At 37.8% G+C, this 21,487-nt stretch overlaps 2 protein-coding genes across 12 annotated transcripts in view; one reads left to right on the top strand and one right to left on the bottom strand.

Annotated features, from left to right (window-relative positions):
- Window positions 1–21,487, bottom strand: part of LOC131683775 (acetylcholinesterase) — a 403,722-nt gene that overhangs the window by 24,095 nt on the left and 358,140 nt on the right. For 9 of the 11 annotated variants that reach the window (XM_058966068.1, XM_058966062.1, XM_058966066.1 and 6 more), the window contains 4 exons: window positions 1,694–1,831; window positions 1,090–1,627; window positions 833–1,030; window positions 58–765 (listed from right to left, as the gene is read on the bottom strand). In XM_058966068.1, coding sequence (XP_058822051.1) covers window positions 58–765; window positions 833–1,030; window positions 1,090–1,627; window positions 1,694–1,831 — 1,582 coding nt within the window. Of the gene's footprint in view, window positions 1–53; window positions 766–832; window positions 1,031–1,089; window positions 1,628–1,693; window positions 1,832–21,487 lie in introns of those variants that run through there. The other 2 variants (XM_058966069.1, XM_058966070.1) reach the window with 2 other exon arrangements.
- LOC131686052 (V-type proton ATPase 116 kDa subunit a 1-like) lies at window positions 14,379–21,098 on the top strand. The gene is given in 9 exon segments (XM_058970172.1): window positions 14,379–14,426; window positions 14,974–15,026; window positions 17,933–18,119; window positions 18,178–18,471; window positions 18,695–18,898; window positions 19,049–19,131; window positions 19,189–20,609; window positions 20,673–20,844; window positions 20,904–21,098. Coding segments are annotated over 9 exon segments (2,553 nt in total). The 3' UTR covers window positions 20,995–21,098.

Below are 21,487 nucleotides of genomic sequence, written 5' to 3'. Positions count from 1 at the left end.
GTTCGTGAAGCATTGAGTATTTGGGAACATAAATCCATCAAGCAGTTAAATACTTACCCCGTCTTGGCGAAATTGGACCAATATTTCATAATTTTCCTGCTGAATCCCTTTTCTTCCTCTATATATCCGAGGGCGGGATTCAATGGTTCTCCAAACACGTAATTGATTTCGTCGCCGTGCATCACTCCGGTCCACCTAGGCCAAGGATTACCTTTGCTTCTATGGGTGTATAAATACATGAAGACGTTGTTGCCCTCCTCTGCGTATCGTTGAGCGAATTCGTTTACATTACAGGTGAATTGATAGTCGCCAACCATCTTGTCTAGCGCATCTCGGTTACTGTTCGGATTTTCCGGCTCAATCCAATCAGTATATTCGAACACAATCGCTTGCCTTGCCGCTCCGTTAACGTATGGGTTCAGTTCTCTAACGGCCTGCAGGAACTCTTCCCGTGATACTGTGACACCTTCCTCGTTTCTGAGCAGCTCCGTCAGATAGTAGATTATGAAATAATATCCTTCTTCGGTATTGCTTCCAGTCAGTATGTCTGTTTTCTTAAACCGACCGCTGGCTAGTGATCGCTGTGGCGTTTCGTCCAGGAAAGCGCCATCGACAACGGGAACAAACGGGAATTCACATATCCCCAAAGTTCCCCATTCGTTGTCGACTAACACGTTGGGATCTTTCGACCGAAGACACTCAACCGTATCGCTGAGTTTAGTTGCATCGTGAGGACATTTGACGGCCTCGGCTAACCGAAGAGCTCTGTTGAGATCATATATGCAACATGTAAGGATTTATTGGTGAATTTGACCTTAAAGGAAATACTCACCTGAGCGTAGCTTCTTCGCGAGATACTAGAGCCCAGGGCGCTGTTGGAGATCCGCTTTGAAGAATGGCTCTCTGGAACAGATCCCGGGATAGTGCTGAGAGTAAATGTAGTGATACGGAAACCGCCCCAGCGCTTTCTCCGAACAGAGTGACTCGTGCAGGATCACCACCGAATCTATGAATATTGTCACGAACCCACCTACAAGTAAGAATAATGAGATATACAAATATTTGTTACACTCTAGCGTCATAGCTTACCTTAGGGCGAGATTTTGATCAAACAATCCAGCATTTCCTGGTGCTTCTGGCGTCCCCAGAAACAGAAATCCCAGACTTGCAACGCGGTACTGCAGTGAAACGACGATGACGTTCTCTTCGGATGCCAGCGTACGGTGATCATATACATCTAGAGTAGCAGTACCAGAATAGAACCCACCACCAAAGATCCATAGCATGACGGCGGCATTCTTTGGCCTTGGGTGCGGTACAACCACGTTGATATAGAGACAGTCTTCAGATAACGGTGTATTGGCATTCCACATCGTGGCTCCAGCAAAATCACCAAACACTGTATCCACGATTTGGACGCAAGAGTTTGGTGGTTTTGTGGCATTGAGCACTCCCGCCCACTTTTCAACTGGCCGAGGATGTCTAAACCTTAACGGACCAACCGGAGGCTGTGCATAAGGTATACCCATCCAAGCGTCAATCTTCTTTCCACTGGGAGCCTCTAACGTAACTCCCCGCACTTTGCCCTTATCTGTTGTAACAACTAGCGGATCGTTGTCGGTGGAATCTGTAATCAAGTAAACAAGCGTATTACTATACGGTACGATGTTATCTTTCGACGTTGTAACTTCACCTGAACTCGATTCTCTCCTCGTTAAGCCACGGCGGCGGGTAGTGGAGCTATGGACGAGCTCTCGCTCTAGGGTACCTAATTCAGCATCTATAATTCGAACAGAATCTCCGTGACCTATATATGGTGTAAAAAATGCATCTGAAAATTGAATTACAATACACTGATTTAAGAAACAACAACCAACAAGGAATCGATCAAAAATGCATTCAAAGGGTCTATAAATGTAAGGCAATGCGGTTTTATTATTGAGGAAGCTTCATTAGCATGACTTGCTAGAAGTAGCATGGTTGAATTTGGTTTTGGAGAAATGTATATGTATGAATGGGCTAACTATCTACATTTTTTTGCTAATTTATACTAATAAGGTAAATAAACGCGTCAAAGACTTGTGAATGAAAGGCATCAGTAAATTTTCGATACGATCAGTTTTAGCAAATTAGTTAATGTAATATTTAATAATTATATACCTGTGGAATTATTAACAAATGAACTTCGATTTGTATGGATTAAGTCGTTCATTTTTGACAACAATTATTAAATCAAATCCAAACAAATCCACGCTACAAAGAAACATTGAAATGGACGAAGGAAAGCGAAATTATAACGAAAGGAACGCTTCAATGCTATAAAATCTGGAAATTATATACAAAAATTTACATTTTGCTAATTATTTGTTAGAGAATTGAAGAGTTTTTTTAAACTAAGTACGACACCTTGGCAGTTTTTAATTTTTTCTAACACATTCGTGGTCGAAGTATTTTTCAATATTTTATACGTCGATACGATAAATAGAAATTGTTTTATGAAATCAAATTAACAGGACATACCGTTCTTTAAATCGTCGCTGAAGAATAGTTTTCCAGATTTGAGTGCCAAGATCTTTTATGAATAAAATGAAAATTAACGGCCCTAGGTGACTTCCTTGCGGGACTGCTGTTCGCAAGCTAGCTAGAACGTGTTGAACCAATTCCAACGAAAGCACTCTGGCTTGACAGATGAGATTGCAACCATCCAGTTAACCACGGAGGAAATCCTAGTCTTTGTAGTCTCAGAAGATTGCTCTTGTGAGGTACTTTATCGAATGCTTCTGAGAAGTCAAAATATATTACGTCGGTTTGATGACGCTTCTCAACAGAGGGGACTAAGATGCTAGTGTACGTTATCAAATTTAAAGTGGTAGAATGTTTCATCATAAATCCGTGCTAACATTCGTCGATGATGCTAGAAGCAGCTCATTGTAAACAAATTTTTCAAGGACTAGCAAAACCGTTCAAAAGTTCCTCTGTAATTTACAACATTATTTCCTTGTAGTGAAAATTGGCGATAGACCTTAGCACCTACCGATTGGCTCGTTGTGGAAGCTAGGTCTACCACCGAGGACTGTACCGCGTACATCGCGACAAAGCGGGGTGGTAAATGGCTTACGTGTATCGTGACAAAACTGGGAGCTAATTAGCTCTCGAAACTAACATAGGGTAGTTTCACCACCGAAAAATACCCGAGCAGATCGCCACATAGCTGTGAACTACATGGAAATAAGAGCTACTAAACGTAAATTGCCACGTTGTGAGCCAAGATTTTTTTATTTATTTATTTCATATCTTCAGTATACACCGTACAGACACCTTTTAAAACTATATATTTCCTATCAATAACTTATAGCTATGTCTGCAAATGTTAAATCAAACACTGAAGAAGCTTCGTTAAATCTACGGCAACATCTTCCCAGAGGATTATTTTGTCCATATGAAGTGCGGTGTCTAGGGATCCACAACAGAGTGGGGTTACGAAGAACACGAGAAGGCGCATACAAATTAACGTCTGAGAAAAGATCGAGACTGTTGATATTACCTGACAGAAAGTCGAAAACAAAAACTCTTTGCAGGAAGATACGGCGAGTCGCCAGAGTCTGCCGATCGAGTAGCATATATCTATCGGCATAAGGAGGAAATACAACTGGATCATTCTATGGAAGTTTCCTGAGAGCGAATCGCACAAAACATCTTTGTATATGTTCTAGTCGGTCACTTTGAACGGCATGGTATGGTGCCCACACTTGCACGGCATACTCCAGAACACTTCTGATCAAAGCACAGTAAAGTGCTATTAGTGCGTAGAAATCATCGAAGTCCGCCGTGTTTCGTTTTAAGAAGCCCAGCATTCCGAAAGCCTTAGCAGTTGTCGCGGTGATATGGTCGGAAAAGTTCAACTTCCTATCGAAGAGCACTCCAAAGTCACGGATCGAGTCGACGCTTTCAATTGTGCTTCCTTTTATACTGTATTCATAACGTCCTGTAGTAAGCAAGTGTCCGAAACTAATTGCTTTGCCTTTATTAACGATTACTTCCATTCCGTTAACCGTGTATCATTCTTGAATAGTACAGATATCTTCTTGAAGCACTACGGCGTCAGGTTCCGAACCGATAGTTCGGAAGATTTTGAGATCGCCCGCGTATAGCAGACTTGATCCGACTACAGATATCATTAATAAACAAAATAAAAATAAGCGGGTCCAGATGACTGCCTTGCGGGACACCTGTGGGTGTTCTGAATGTGCTTGAGCGCGTGTTTTTTATACTCACGTATGACGAGCGGTCGGAAAGATACGACTGCAACCAGTTAGTCAGCCAGGTGGGAAATCCCGAACGTCAGTGCAGATCTGGTACAGACCGTCTGAAACCATAGACTCCGTTACAGCTATTTCTTGTTCCGAAGAGGCATTAATAGGTAGGTAACATTTTAGATCGTTATCGAGCGACCACTGAAGGCGTGGAAGATTATAATCTCCAAAGACGAGAATATTGCCGGTGCTGCCAGCTTTGTTTGGAATTGTTTGAACGGCATTGGCGTGCACGTGATACAAATTCGGATCACTATTTGGTATTAGATAAACACTGCTAATATATACAGATTGATTCGGGAGGGCGATACGCACGGCGATTTGCTCCAAGCGTCCAATTCCAGACAAGCTTAGCTGCGAACCTGCGAGGTTGTGCTTTATCGCTATTATGACGCACCGCCTCGGTGTAGATGACTGGTTGTTGAGTTGCGGTCGCAGCGGTATATTACGCGCAGCCAGGTTTCCATTAGGAAAATGACGTCGTAATCACTAGAAGAAAGCGCTAAACGGAATTCTTGTGTTTTCATTTTCATTCCCCTCAGGTTCTGGTAGTAAACGGAAAGAAAATTCTCGGAACGTGCGGTAACTTCGCGAACAGGCAATACAGGATGTAAAACAGGCGATGTAACTAGTTGGGAGGGGGCGAAGAGCAGTGGAGGTCATCGTTGCTGAGTTGGGCGTATTCGGTTTCTAAAAAACTTTTCAGGACTTCTTGACGATAATTTGAGATCCGCATGCCAACTTTGTGGGAGACAAAATTCAGCGTTCAAGGATCTCTGCCACGAGGGACCAACTTGACGACAGTAATGTCCGAATTTCTGAGTTTATCCGCCTCTAGCTTGGCGACACTTTCATCAGGAACATCGGGCGAAATTCCTGACAGATACAACCAGAACTTTTTATCCTCACGTTTCACAGCGATGGATGGTGTCAATGAAGCGGCGGCATCAGTACCATGTAGTAGCTTAGAAGGATTGGAGCCTGTATAGTCATTGTTTCTCTTTCTTTTTGCAGAAATAAAGGAAAATTGCCGTGGTCCAGGAACTGGCGTTTTTGGTACAGCGTTTTGAAGTTGGTCCAAATTTCCACCTTTAATTCCTCCAGCATGTCGTTGCAAATTGTGTTTTTAGGCTCCTCAATCACCATTTGGTTTGCGGATTCAACGGACACTAGCGCGTTACGAAAACATACTTTGTCCATGATATTTTTGCAAGTGTTACACATCCAAAAGAAGTTAGACTTGTTAACAACAGCGGCAAATAATTCGTCGTTTAGTCCGCAGCATTTCGCGCAAAATTACGAAGAGCAAAAACTGCCGCATTTTACAATATTGCATCCATCGGGAAAATTATCAGTGCATTTACGATATGCGGTACTGTAAGGGTTATCAGTTGAAATGCTCAGTAACAGATAGCACCACTTACACTCTACAAGATGAACGAACTACTAAGTTATTGGATTTGTGTCTGTGCTGTGCACATTAAAAAATCTCTCCCCGAAGTAATGCCGTTCCGGGAAGGAATTAGGTTCCGTGCAAGAGTAGTTGTTTTATCGGGCCGGTTGGTTGCCCAAACCCGCTCCCTGAGTTGTTGGTTTTTGTTAACTTTTTTCCTGTTCAGGGTAGGGTGACCATACGTCCTGGTTTCCCAGGACATGTCCTGGTTTTACATTGACTGTCCTGGTGTCCTGGGAAGTTGAGGAAAATGCTTGATTTGTCCTGGTTTTTCTCCTGTAAGTCTAATATATTTCTATTTAATCAGTCTTCGCTTTTCACTATGCTCCAGATCGCAGTTACGACCGACCGCAACCATAACTGCAACTTATACTCATCCTCTATCGGAATGCGACAAACAAAACTTAATAAGTCGAATCTCCCAATTTTACCTTCTGATGTTTTTTTAATCTCTCAAGAGTGCCTCGTCAATATCGATGAAACAATGTTTACCAGCGCTTCTTCTCGGCTTAAATCGCCTTTCAATCCGGGACCCGAAGAATTCTCTTTGGTACCTCTGAAAAGACACATCGGCGTTTGGGTGCTTCTGCTTCTACTTGAGTCCTCTTGCTAGTGGCTTTTTTCGTATTACTGGAAATTCGTTTCATAAAAAAAAAATATCAACTATCGTGGAAAATTTCATTGAGCGCTCTCTCGAGCTGGGGATCATGGAATTACTACGGGGTCGATACCAGTACCTAATCAGTCGCTCTGCTTGTTAACAGTGCAGTAAATGAAACGAACTTTTCTACCTACAGTCTGCTGTCTATATGAACCGTGCCAGTACTATAAACAAGCAAAGCAATCGAATAATAAAATTCATCCCAAGACAGTTTGAACAATAAAGCAACGTTACTTCCATCGGTGCGATATCGATCATTCATTTCAAGATGTTTGAAACTCAACAGCAAATTTGCAAATGCAGTTTAGACTAACGGAAGTCGTCGTCATACACCACACTCGTTACTGTTAACGTTTAAAATTTGGCCATAACGGAAAGTTACGCTATGGAAGACAACATGCAATACGTTGTTGAGCATGATAATGTTAGGACCAAGATACCCGTTTATATTGACAATGATAAGATTGATATGCGTCTGCACGATCTACACCTGGGTACTATTAATAAATTTATTGCAACCATCATGTCGGAATACGTAAGATGGAATCCTTTAAGGTTGAAACCTGGAGAAGTTTTTTCTAGATATTTCAAAACGGTGTTTGTTTCGTGAGAATGCGAGTGTCGGAACCTATTCCTTCATATCTGAACTTTCAATTCAAAGCAAAACGCGTGACCAAATGTCAAATCACGCTGTGCACGCATGAAGGACAGACCCCTGCGTGCCCTACGTTGTTACACAAGAAGACACACTTCGAGAAACCATGCACACAAACCTCTAACGAAGCAATATCAACTGCAAGCATCACACAGCCCTTTATCAACATCAACTAAACCAGAAAGCACCGGAGTTGCAGCTCAGGCACCAACGAATACAGGAACAAGAGAACCTACGCACAGCGTGTCCGATCATTGTGATGCGCCTACTAATTTCCAATCAACTGATAGCACCACCGATAATAAAGTCAATAACAATTCAAACCAGGTAATCGTGAAAACCCATACAACATTAACAGCGAGTATAGCATGAACGAAAACGATAAACCGAGAGAAAGCGGACTAAGTGATCCACAAGCGACAAGAGGCAATGAAATAAATAGATCTTCAACAAAAAATAAGATCTTTACGCAAAGTAACAAATCGCGTACACAAGATCCAATGGATATATAATAAAATTCGATATATTTATTTTTATTTACACATTGATAATATTAAAAGATCCACGGCTCAGATAATGCATTGAGGCGTATCAAATAAATGAAATAGCTAATGGACTATTAACATGCCGTCACGCTTGGACGCTGAATAGCGACTAACCGCCGAGTCTAGCATCCTACATCATAGGGAGTATGGAATGTCGCGCTCAAACCAGTGCTGCGAAATTTCAAAATCAGTTTCTGCTTGTATTTACCGAAACCAAAATTCAGATTCAGCGCCTCCCTCATTCATCAACTTTCCAACTGACTGAAACTTCATGCAGAATGGAATGCTTGATTGCAGAGGAAATATAAATTCCAAAGCATTTATTTGTTTTTATGCGGACAGTTTGAAGGCAGAAACTGAATTTCAAAATCTATATCTGGTGCACTTTTGCTCAATAATACCTCTCATAGGTAGAACGGAAACAAAATTCAGTTTGCTTCTGAAACCGAACATGTCCGAACCTGAATACGCTGTGTCGGGAGAACGAATGACGAGGAAAACGAACCAAACATTTCATTCATCGCGACGGGCATGCATTGAATTTTGTTTTCTTTCAAGTCTACGCAGGGATGTCAATTTTTTCAAGCTCTGGCTTAAATTGATATTATTTACACCAAGCTATCCACCAGTTTTCATATAACAATCGATTAAACGGAGAAATTTTTGGTAACAACGGTAGGTTTTGCAGCTCTCAAATCGAGAGATAATGGTTGTCATTGTCGTGTTTTTAGTACTGAAAACTCCTCGTCGGTCCTGCACGGACCATCTCAGCATGAAACGTTTGCTGATGGTGGTGTAGCAAGGCCTTTGTTGTCTTGGTGATCGAATTCCGACGAAAGACTTTCTGGCAGAGCTCTTCCTCCCAGACTCCAAGAACTTTTTTACTGACGAAGCTCTGCATACCAGACCCCAGAACTTTTAACCTGCCGAAAACATGCGGAAAAGGCAATGTCGATTGAGAGGTAGCGGGGGGAAGCAGTACCCTTCCGAGTGTCCTGGTTTTTTACTTGTCTCATATGGTCACCCTAGTTCAGGGCGTTTTTGAACATGTTTTCTGCTATCTAAAACAATTCCAGAATCCCTCCCCGAAAAATTTTCTTACTACGCCTAAAGTAAAGAACCATCTAGGAGCGGAAATGTGAACTATTTCCAACATAAAACTTCAAAATAAGTTGCTCTGGGCCTCCCGACGGATTATTCTTATGTTGATTGCAAATAAAAGGATAATGTCCGTTATTTCATATCCTGAAGTTTCAGTGCTTAATGGAAAGAATGCGGATTTTTTTTTGCAAAAAATTGTTCTGCCAAAAATACCGCGATATAAAGAACAAAATGAATGATTTGAATAAAAAAATGAAATATGTAATAATATGAATTGCAATACTAATTCGTGAAATCATTAATTCGAATAAAATTAATAAATTGAATGAAATCTATAAGTTGGACAAAATTAATAAATTTTATGAATCAAATAAATCTGAAGGCATCCGAAGAAGTGACTAAATAAAGTTACAAGGATCATTTCAGTGCTTCCAGTCTATACAATTGCATCTTTCGTTTTCGGTTTGTCGGCGTTATTAAAGTTTTTTTGGTATTTTGAAACCTATGGAAGGATCTTAATTGATTACCAGGTAACTTGAACGTTCAGTTGGTTTAGCCTTTACTGAGATAAATACATGACATTAGTGCACATACATACAGACACACACACACACATAAATTGTCTTACTTCGTCAAGCTGAGTCGATTGGCTTAGGAGAGATTGAACTCCATTATGGAAAAATGAAGTATTTCACGCAGCAATCGAATATTCAATTTTTATTCATCAAAGCTCTTCCCCGAACGACTTAGAGTATGAGGAAGTGCCGGAATACCATAAAACCGACTACGAAAAAGTCAAACGTAGACTATGTAGAATAAATTGGCAAACTATATTGAGTATAGCAGGAAATGTCAAGGAAGCAGTGATTAAATTCTATTTAATTGGAACGAATTTAATCTCTGAAACAGTACCAATAAAAAAGAAGAAGAAGAAGAACTCATGGTGGTCAACAGCCTGTGTGGTTCAACCAACATCTTAAAACCCTAAAAAATAGAAAACAAAATAAAATTGACAAGAAAGAAAATAGCATAGAAAATCGACAAAATTATTTGGACAGTTGTTCCCAACTTAACATAGCCATTAACACTGCACATGAAGAATATAATCGAGAAATCGAGAATGAAATCAAGACTTGTCCAAAGAATTTCTTCAATTACGTGAAAACGAAATTGAAAAGTAGCAACTTTCCATCCCAAATGCATTTTGACGGACATGTAGGAAATAATAGTTCTGAAATTTCCAATTTATTTGGAAAATTCTTTCAAAAAGTGTATAGTTCATATTCCGAAAAAGACCGCGACTACTTTTCATTTATATCTGAATTTTCAAATGACATTTCCGGCTTACATAAAGGCCGCTCAACAACATCAAACCTTTTAGAATTTGTAACATTCACTGTAAATGCAATGGACAATGGCAACCATGTGGAAACTCTCTACACAGACTTTAGTAAAGCATTCGACCGCATTGACATACCTTTATTACTCGTCAACCTGCAAAAATATGGCATGGAAAACAAACTGAAATGGCTCGAATCATATTTAACGAAATACGAACAAACAGTTCGCTTTCAGAATATACTATCTGAACCAATTCGTGTCACCTCTGGCGTACCCCAGGGTTCCCACTTAGGCCCTCTTCTTTTTATTTTGTACATAAATGGCATTACCTTTATACTCAAACATCTAAAAATGGTTATGTATGCAGACGACAAGACACTTTACATGGAAATAAGAAATCGAACCGACAAATGGGCCTAAATAACAAATGTACACAAACGGAGATTTGATTAATATCTTAAAGAGGAGTAAAAATACTTCATAAAAATATAAAAACTCATTTATAAATACTTCACACTTCATGAAAATCAATAAAAAACAAAACGTCGAATCCGACTTTCAACTGTAAACAAACCGCCAGGCGGGTTATGCCTCTGCATTTCTAAGGTAGTGTATACGGGCGAAATTGACAGCATCATTGTTTACAAGGTCTGTAAACAGAATCGCCCTAAACAAAAACCAAATGCTTGTTACGCCCCGGGGGAGTAACAAATCCCCCCCCAGGGAGCACGGCGAAAGCCACATTTGATTTTTGTTTTCTGGCGACGCTGCCGAACGAAATTGGGAGTCGTCAAAACAAGAGGGCGACTCGAAAATGGCCTAATCAACAATTCATAACAACACTCGGCGAAATAATTTTTTTTCAATTTATCAACGAAATCGTTATTATATAAAATATTTTAGTTATGCTTCCGAAAACTAGTATTGTTTCAAAGTGTTTCAATACATTTGAAAGCGCAGTATGCAAACACTGTTAAAATACGATTTAATTTTCTGAAGCGAATTTTCAAAGCTATCTTTCTCGATTCCATATCATTGTATCCCTTTTGGTCGATTCATGATCGAAATGTCAAAGACGCTGAAGTATTTCAAAACTAAATCAACCTATTCCACACATGGTGTAGCAAAAGTCTACTCCAACTAAACGTAAAGACATGTAACACAATAACCTTCAGCCGAAAAAGTTCAAATATTCCCACAGACACACACTTAGGATACCAACTAGTAGAAAAATACAAAATTGTATAATACTTAGACGTAATCTGAGACTCCAAGCCCACATTTGTGGAATATTACAATACAATAATAAATAAAGCAAATAGTATGCTGGGCTTTATTAAACGCTTCAGCTATAATTTTAAAGACCTCTACACAATTAAATCATTATACAATACATATGTCAGGCCAATTTTGGAATATTGCAACCTAGTATGAAACCCATACACTGTCCTGTACGAAGAACGCATCGAATCAGTCCAAAAACAATTTCTTTTGTACGCACTTCGTAAACTAAACTGGACGACATTTCCAATTCCATCGTATAAAGCACGTTACATGCTCATTAATAAACAAACACTCAAAGAACGCCGCGAATTTGTCATGCTTTGTTTCATCAACAACATTATTTTTCAACGTGACCAATCCACATCATTACTTTCGCAAATAAAATTTTATGTGCCTAGCCGTCAACTAAGAACTCGTAATTTATTCCAAGAATAATATTTTAGGACAAATTATGCTAAAAATAGCCCCATCTATAGAACGATGCGTCATCATAATGAAAATTTTGCAATAACACTAGTTTACAAAATAAAAATAAAAATCTGAACTTTAATATTCGAACACCATTTTTGATGTAAAATTTCGTGCTGAATCCGAAAATGAGGTCCCAAAAATTTACAGTAGAACAGTTTTCGAGTTACAGTAAAAAAATGAATTTCACCTATGAAATTAAAAATTCCTTCAGTAAAATCCGGTTGTAGTGCATCGACATGAAATATTATAATGTTGAATTCGTTAGAACCATTTATCCATATGATTCAAGACTTCTGATAACAATAATTTTAGGCTCAATGAAATTATAAGTCGTCGAATGATTGGTATGCAATACTGCTTTTAATATTTACAAGTGTATTACATAAAATAACACTCTTATGATAAAAAACTCGTTATAAACTAAATCCTCACACGTCATAAAATTCGTTTTTTGAGACGCTAGCTGCTCAACTGTATTTTGAACAATGTTAATACAAACTATACGAATCCATAGAAATATGTGATACTACATACGTCAAGTATTATAGAATTAATAATTTGTAAAACTTTTAATTTGTTATCCTTCACAGAACATCTAGCAGTTCGTGTTTTGACATTTTGTAAGACATCGAATAAGACTTATTTTAGGTTTGAAATCTCAAAATCTGAACTTCGGAATGATTTGAAGAACATAGAATATTTTGTAATTGCACTTAGATGTTTTACGCAATATATTGTAGTATATTGAAATTTTGTGAACCAGTACAGTTAAATCGGTACATCGTAGAAGCCAATGTGAATCCCATATAATTTCAAATTGTAAACTTCAAGACGTTTTAATAACGTAAAATAAATTGTTAGTAGAACAAAACGTGACGAAATAGGTGGATTAGTCATCATTCGTGAAGGTAGTGCCCGAATTTAACATTTAGCTTCCGATGTGATACAACGTTTCTTGAACATATGAGATTCTGTATGACACATTTGAACATTATGCGTATTTTTAATGCCAAATTTTTGATGACATTACTCCACTGAGCCTGAACTTATTGTTTTAAGAAGTCTTGAACCATTTGGATAAACGAGTTCGAATATTATCTCGCATTAAATTTTCTCAACTTGTTTAACAGAATTCTGACAGAGTTCATTATGAAAGAAAGCCTAGAAAAAATTGGAATCGAGACGGTTTAATAAGTTGACCCACAGAAACTCAAAATTCTACAAAAATTGAATAACTTTCACAATTTCCATCCGATTTAAACTAGTAAGCGCTTATTTTCATTGGTTTTTAATAGGCTTAAATTTCCCATAAAAATATATTTTAGGATTGCATTATCTTGCCCAAAATATTGACCAAACACCCATTTTTCTTCAAAAAATGACGAAAAATCAAGAAAAAGTTTAATAGATTCGTAAATAACGCCAGAACCAGTAGTCGCACTAAAACATAATGTTTCAAGGATCGAAAGTGCATTCAATTACCTTTAATTCAACATTATAATATTTCTTGTCGATGCACTAAAACCGGAGATATTTGGATTTTACTGAAGGAATTTTTAATTTTATAGGTGAAATTCATTTTTTACTGTAACTCGAAAACTATTCTACTGTGAATTTTTTGGACTTTATTTTCGGATTCAGCACACGATTTTACATTGAAAATGACCACCAGCCTATTTAGTTCAGAAATGCTGTAAACTAGTGTAATCGATCTTTCCATGTCCAGAAAACAAATTAAAATTGAACTTAAACCATTCATGCCCATGTTGTTTGTGGACAACAACGTTTTTAAACAGCTATAACTTTTGATTGGGGCGAGATTTGCTCTCAAAAACAAGTAAGGCTAATAAATGTGACTATTGCCTTTCATTTGAGTTACACGGATCAGCTCTAGAACTGGAGTTATTGCAATTAGTGTGATAGGATTCCAATGGAGCAGTGCTACCAGGGACAGTTTACGTCGAGGACGAAAAATGATTTTTTCATATATCTTCGTTATGTTGCAATATTATTCGAAAATGATAAAGCATATCAATTTAGAGTGCCTTCGGCTATGTTTTCCACGCAAGTGTACTATTGTAAGTAGGGTTCATGTGCTAGTAATGGACCGGTGCTAACAATTTCAAAGAATTTGGATAAATCCAGTTGTAATTTTAATGTAATATTCTATCAATTGATGATGCCAATTCTTTCAAACAATATAATGCAAATTTAAAGCATTTCAACTTGATTCCTTTAGTAAAATTCGATATTTTGAACTGGTATCCATATCCCTATAATGGACCCGTTTTCCTATTTTGGACCCAGGGTCGAATATGCGCATTATGGACCCGGGTCCATTATACGCATATCCAACAATTAATACATTATATAGTATTTTTTCAGTTTTCTGGTAATACTAAGAGTCATTTTAGCATTATAAGAAAAATATAAAATATGAAAATTAACAAAATCTTGATATTCTTCCCTTTCACTAAATATTTCAATGGCACTCGAAACCTTTGACTAATGAATTAAATTTTTAATTGATCTGATGCTGATTTCAAAGGCAAACATGACTTTTATATCAAGCGATGTGATTTTTATGACGCTTATGAATAAGGTGAGTCTGCATTATAGAAAGTCTTACACAAGTTTGCGAAAATTGTAATTGGCAATTGTCTGAATTGATTTGTGGTCGAATTATGACAATCCATCAACAATACAGTGGAGTAAAGCATTTGCAATATTAACTAGTCGGCTCTAAACATGTTCAGTGTCTAAAGACAACGAATATTTTGTCATTTAATAATATTTTAAGATACCAATTACAAATTAAAAACGACACAACTTCGTGCATCATTTTGATCAGTTCATACAATTGCTTCAACATTCATGTATAGCTATATCTGAAGCGTTTTGAAGAAACCGTAAATATTTTAGCTGACAGGGCCTGATTTGCATGATTTAATCCCCAATTTGCATGATTTAATCCCCAATTATTTAGTTTCTACTATTTTCCTGAAAAAGTTCGATAAAAGTACTTTGTATCTTTAGTTTTGTTTTATTTTGGGACGTAACAATAATGGACATGAAAGTGCCTGGATATATGCAATATATACAAGAATTCGAACTATATTATCTTATTTTAAAAATTAAATTAATTACAGCTCGTTGATTTTAAGAAAGTTATTCGAAACAGTAATCAATGCTACATTTTACGGTATTTATTTTAGTATTCCGTATATTCAAATTTTAGTAAAGCTTCTTGAACACCACAGATAACAGACGTTTAGGTTAGAACAAAATTTCTTCAAAAACCTGTGTAAACTTTCAAATTGATAAACGTTAGAAATCCGTGTTTCACTATTGCCATCTGCGCAACTGTTTGCTTCACGTATTTGACAGATGCACTCTAACTGCATTGAATCGATCACTGCGCTATCTACAAACGTTTGCCAAACGTGTTTCAGACGTCTGATTTATTAGGAATTTCAGTAGCGGGTATTTACACACGATTTAAATCCAGCCTAAACGTCTGTTATCTGTGCAAACACCTTTTTTCTAAATCAATATATTTATTATATTACTTTTCATTAGAAGGATATTAGTGAATAAATTGCAATCATTCTGCAAACCTGTGCATGACGAACTTGCTAAAGTATTACTCCAGAATTTAATTTTTCGTGGTTATTAGGTAATCTTTTCGGGCTATCCATGTCACTATTTTATTTTGTTCTATGGTGGGAAGCGTGGACCTTTTCTTGTTCCTTCAGGCCAGTTTTTCCATATACTCCGAAATACTTCACAGTAGAGCGTGATACATCAAATTGCCTGCACGCTTTTTTTTTATAGAACATGGTTCTAGTCGCTCGAATGAACCTTTGCATGGCAGCCTGCATGTATTTGTACCTACTGTTATTAGTTTTTGTCTATTGATTGGTGTAGAAACCACAATTTTTGTTGATCCAATACTGAGAAGCTGCAACATTTTCAATTCGATGGTTTCAATCAATCTTATACTGAATCCTCAGAATGTTGATAACTCTCTTTAATTATATTAGTTGATATTTCAAGTTTCTAGTTATATTAATGTGTCAGGGGTCCATAATGCGCAGATACCTAGTTTCACTTGTTCCTATAATGGACCCCCAGAATTGCAATATAAATTTTATTTTTTTTTTCAGTTTGTTAGATCTACATCGCAAAAGATTGTGTTAGTGTTAGGTATTAACCAGTAAAACAATATCTTTTTCATGCGTAGTTTATTTACATCAGAGCGAAGTATCACTGTCAAAAAAATGCGGACAAACATGGTCAGGCGATTTAAACAGTTTGACGTTTAACTCAACTCGCCTGCGCTAATTGCCCCTAGGAACAAATGCAATTTGCGAATGCGATTTAAAGGCGATTTCAACACTTAGACAAATTTTCTGGCGGCTGAAAAGGACTTGGTTGTTTTTGTGTTTTTCAAACATGGCGGTTCATGTTTGGCTTAAGCTTAAAATTGTTTTTTTTAACAATTGGCGTGTTCTCGCTTGTATTTTGTTTGTCTAGTGCACTTCATTTAGCCAACGAATGTGGGAAATTGTGAAATCGTATGTAAATATAGTGGAACAAAATCTCTGACCTAAAGTCTTGATGAACGTCAGATTGTGATAAGTTTTAGTGTGCAATACCAATTTCACCTTTGATTCATCTTAAAAGTTGGTTGTGATTACCTAGTATACTGGTAAGTATATGTGAGTAGATAATGAATCCGAAAATAAGTATTATTTTTAATTTTCATATTAGGCAATTAGGGGCGATTAAATGGCGCGTTCCGTGGGCGATTTGGGGGCGATTTAAGGGAGGGTTGGGCAGCAAAAAAATGACGGCGGCAAATCGCCCATATGTTGCATTTGAAATAGCCCCCTGATTGCCAGCAATTTACTTGCTAATTGAAGGGCAATTAGCGCATCCGAGTTGGCAAATAGCCCCCCGTTAGCCAGCAACTTGCCCTTTTTGACTGGGATTCTTTTTATAGTAGTAAAACAATTACTTACAAACCCTGTGTCATGCTGCACTGGATTGAAATTGGGTGCAAATATCAATTTTAAAATGAATTATGGCGAAAAAACACATTCTAATTTCTGTCTAAGTCTTAAAGCTGTCCTGTAACCAACAGTATACGTTAAAAACAGTTATTAATGAGGAATAATTGACAAAAAAGCGTAAGGGGGTCCATAATACGCAAAGGGTCCATTATAGGCATACAAACCCTATTCTACGACAATTGTATTTAGCATCGAAAGGTAAAAATTGGGCAGCTTCTAGCACTGCGAGAGAAGAACCTATCTTTATGTAAAATGGCTTTTCGTGTTTCTTGACTCCACCGGATTCAAGGAAAAATAGTTTTGAAATCCTACATGCACTAGAAAAAAGTTGGGCATGAAAGGGTTAAAGGTAGAAATAATGTATAAATAATGCTTGACGAAAAATAAATAAAAGTTTGACCAAATCCTATACATTTCTTAAATTACAAATTATTTCAAATTTCAAACTCCTAGTGTTAAGAAAATTAAAACTAATCACAAAGAAATTGGCACCGTCAAGCTAACGCACATAAGGCACATCAAATAAGCGAACAGAATAAAAAAGATTTTCTCTTTATGTCATACACACGATTTTAATTCAATTTTCGAAAAACACTTTCGCCGGAATAATATTTGTCAGAATGATACTTTCTGTTCAAATTCCACTTTCTCTCTGGAACTCCGGGTCTGATTATAAACACTCCGTCGCACTTCCCTCTCGGCGGCCCTGAATACTATCGAATCAATCGCTGCAGCGTAAAATCACGAGACTACCTGATAGTGGAATTCTGGAGACAATTATACACATCCTGTGTAGGTAAACCTCGCGCCGCAGCTATCGATTGACGCTAAGAATCCCGTGATAGCTTCACAAAACGTACCTATCACTTTCCATAAGAATGGCCACACATGGGCTTATGGCATGGCTGTAGTTTACCCCAAACGTTTCGTGATAAGTGTACTTCATCATTATCAATGGCACAGATGGAAGCCGAAGATCAAAAATGATAAAGCCTACACTCCGGACATAAAAGTTGTTATTGTTTCGGAATAGGCGGGCAGTTTGTCTCGGGAGCTCGTGGAAGTGTTGGATACTATTCGTAGTGAATAACATAGTGCTCATCATAGGAGCAATGTTCAGGAGTGAAGAAATGAGCCTTGTGCAGTTGATTGTGCAACCGGAGGCTGCATACCATTCGATGGTTGCACTTGGTGAACTCGGTCTAGCTCACTTTCGTGATGTAGGACAATTTCGCAGAAGCTAAATTTACAACTGCTGAATGAATGGTATTGTTTTAGCTGAACGAAGACGTCAGTGTGATCCAACGGCATTACACCGGTGAAATTCGAAGATGCGAAGAGATGGAATGTAAAATCGGTTTCATCTGTCGAGAGCTTGCCAAAGATGAAATACCAACGGTTGATTTGTACGATAATATTTCGGGAACTCTCAGTCCACGCGAATTCGCTGAATTTGAAGGGGCATTAGAAAGGACTGAGCAAGAGATCACGGCACTGTCTGAAAATTGGAATGTCTTATTGGAGAACTATATGGAGCTCGTTGAGCTGAGAAGTGTTCTGGAAACAAATCAGGTAGGACCCGAAAGATTCATTCTTATCATATATATATATATATATATATATATATATATATATATATATATATATATATATATATATATATATATATATATATATATATATATATATATATATATATATATATATATATATATATATATATATATATATATATATATATATATATATATATATATATATATATGTTTTATTTAACCGGCCACTTTTAATGTAGGGTTTGTTTATGGATATTTGTGCTAATGATATAATAGAGTTAAGAGATGACTCGAGCAGTGAAAACAAACAAATAGAATTTGTTACTGGAGTCATTCCCAGAGCGCGAATAGTTGGCTTTGAGCGGATGCTTTGGCGAGTGACGCGTGGCAATGTATTTCTGCGGCATGCTCCGATCGAGGAACCATTCGTGGATGCGCGCACGGTGAGTACTGTGTGTATACTATGAAAGTTGTACATAGATAATTGTACCTAAATGCAAGAAATGAAGTACAAAAAAGGCTGATCAGTACCATGCGCTAGTCTCATGTAATACTCAAATTGTGGAGTAGATGGATAAATTAGTGTGTTTCAGGGCGACAATGTTTACAAAATCGTCTTTGTTGCATTCTTCAAAGGTGATCAGCTTAAAACTCGTGTTCAAAAGGTCTGCAGTGGGTACGTTAAATACGGCATAATTTTGAATCATCAAATGCATTTCTCTTACTAATTTAGCTTTCACGCTGTGTTATATCCATTTCCGGAAGAGTATACCGAGCGGACGGAAATGCTTCAGGAGGTGTGTACTCGAATCGAGGATCTTAAAACAGTAATTAACCAAACCAAGGATAAGCGTCATCGAGTGCTGTTAACCGTTTCCCAAATGGTACATGAATGGCAAATTACTGTGAAAAAAATCAAAGCAATCTATCACACATTGAACATGTTCAGCAGAGATGTTTCCAGTAATGTTCTACTCGCTGAAGCATGGGTTCCGACCAATAATTTGCAAGATGTAAAGAATGCTCTGGACTATAGTAGTTACACGGCGGGTAGTACAGTGTCTGCATTGATTAACGTCATTCAAACCAATGAAACGGCACCAACTTTCAATCGGACCAATAAGTTCACACAGGGATTTCAAAATTTGATTGATTCCTACGGGGTTGCCTCGTATCGCGAGTGTAACCCAGCTTTATACACCATTATTACGTTCCCATTTTTATTTGCTATTATGTTCGGCGATTTGGGTCACGGATTCATTATGTTCCTTTTTGGTCTGTGGATGGTGATCTGGGAAGATAGATTGAAAAAGAACAAAGACGAAATTTGGCAACTGTTCTTCGAAGGTCGTTACATCATAGTGCTGATGGGCGCTTTTTCTATTTATACTGGTTTTGTGTACAACGATGTGTTTTCGAAAGCAATGAACGTATTCGGATCTGCGTGGCAAATCAATTACAATACCTCAACTGTAATGACAAATCAAGTTTTGGAATTGAACCCTGGAGAAGACTACTCCGAAACCGCCTATTGGTATGGTTTAGATCCAGCATGGATGCTGGCACTGAACAAAATCATTTTCCAAAATTCATTCAAAATGAAACTATCAATAATTTTCGGAGTCGTGCATATGCTCTTCGGCGTTTGCCTTAATGTGGTAAACCACGTGCATTTTCGAAAACCGATAAACATACTATTGGAGTTCCTACCACAACTGTTGTTCTTATTACTCCTGTTCGTCTACATGTGTTTCTTGATGTTCTTCAAGTGGGTAAAATATACTGCCATGACCGATGAGGATCCGTTGAAACCTGGATGCGCCCCGTCCGTGCTGATCATGTTCATCAATATGCTACTGTTTAAGGAGCAAACGCCACTGGATGGATGCGAAGAATTCATGTTCGATGGGCAAAAAACGCTTCAAAATATATTGGTTGTCTTTTCACTTCTTTGCATTCCTTGGCTGCTACTAGCTAAACCTTTGTACATAATGGTGATGAGGAGGACCTCCACTAATCATGATGAGTTGGAAGTCGAACCGATGAGCGAGATCTTCATCAATCAAGCTATTCATACTATTGAGTATGTGCTAGGTATCGTTTCGCATACTGCCTCGTATCTACGACTATGAGCACTGTCTTTGGCACATTCGCGTAAGCTCTATAATAGCAACATAATTCGATCGTCTAGTTAATGGTTGTTTCTAAACGGTTTAGAATTGTCCGAAGTGCTGTACAACAGAGTATTTCGTATTGGACTTACGTTTGGAGGTTATACCGGAGCTGTTATGATCTACACATTGTTCGGTGTCTGGGCCGGACAGACCTTTGGTATTCTCGTGGTTATTGAGGGCTTGTCCGCGTTCCTACACACTCTTCGCCTTCATTGGTAACATGATTTGTATAGTGTGTTTTGAATTTTGATGGAATCCATCTTTTATTTTTCAGGGTGGAGTTTATGTTCAAGTTTTACGAAGGATTAGGATACCCGTTTCAACCGTTCTCGTTCGAGACCGTCCTGAAGAGCAGTATGAAATAAGTATCGATTGTGTTTTGATACGGGATGCGCATATTGTACGTATATAGAATAGTTATGTAGGTTGCACGCTGCCTAATTTATCGAACAATATATACAACAAGACGATTACACATCATAGTGAAATAAATTCCTTTGGGTTTAGTATATGGTTTAGTATAAATTATTTTCTTAACCCTTTCACGTCCTTTCGATTTCACTTCCTTGAGATACTTTCGGAGGGCCTGATTTACGATTACCCAATGTTTCTCAATTGGTCGCAATTTTGGGAACTGCTTTGGCATGAAATTGATCTCCTTAGCCTTGTACCACTTCAGAACATCTTTCAAGTAATGGCACGAGGCTATATCCGGGGAGAAAAGCGTAGGGCGATCATGAAATCGCAGATGTGAAAGTAGATGAGTTTGGAGGCATTACTTTTATTTATTTTTATTCGTCAATCAATTGTAGACTACATTATACAAATATTAATTGCTTATATACTATCCTGTATACT

The sequence above is a fragment of the Topomyia yanbarensis genome, chromosome 2, assembly GCF_030247195.1.
Source record: "Topomyia yanbarensis strain Yona2022 chromosome 2, ASM3024719v1, whole genome shotgun sequence".
NCBI lineage: Eukaryota > Metazoa > Arthropoda > Insecta > Diptera > Culicidae > Topomyia > Topomyia yanbarensis.
This window is presented reverse-complemented; position numbering and strand designations above follow the sequence as displayed.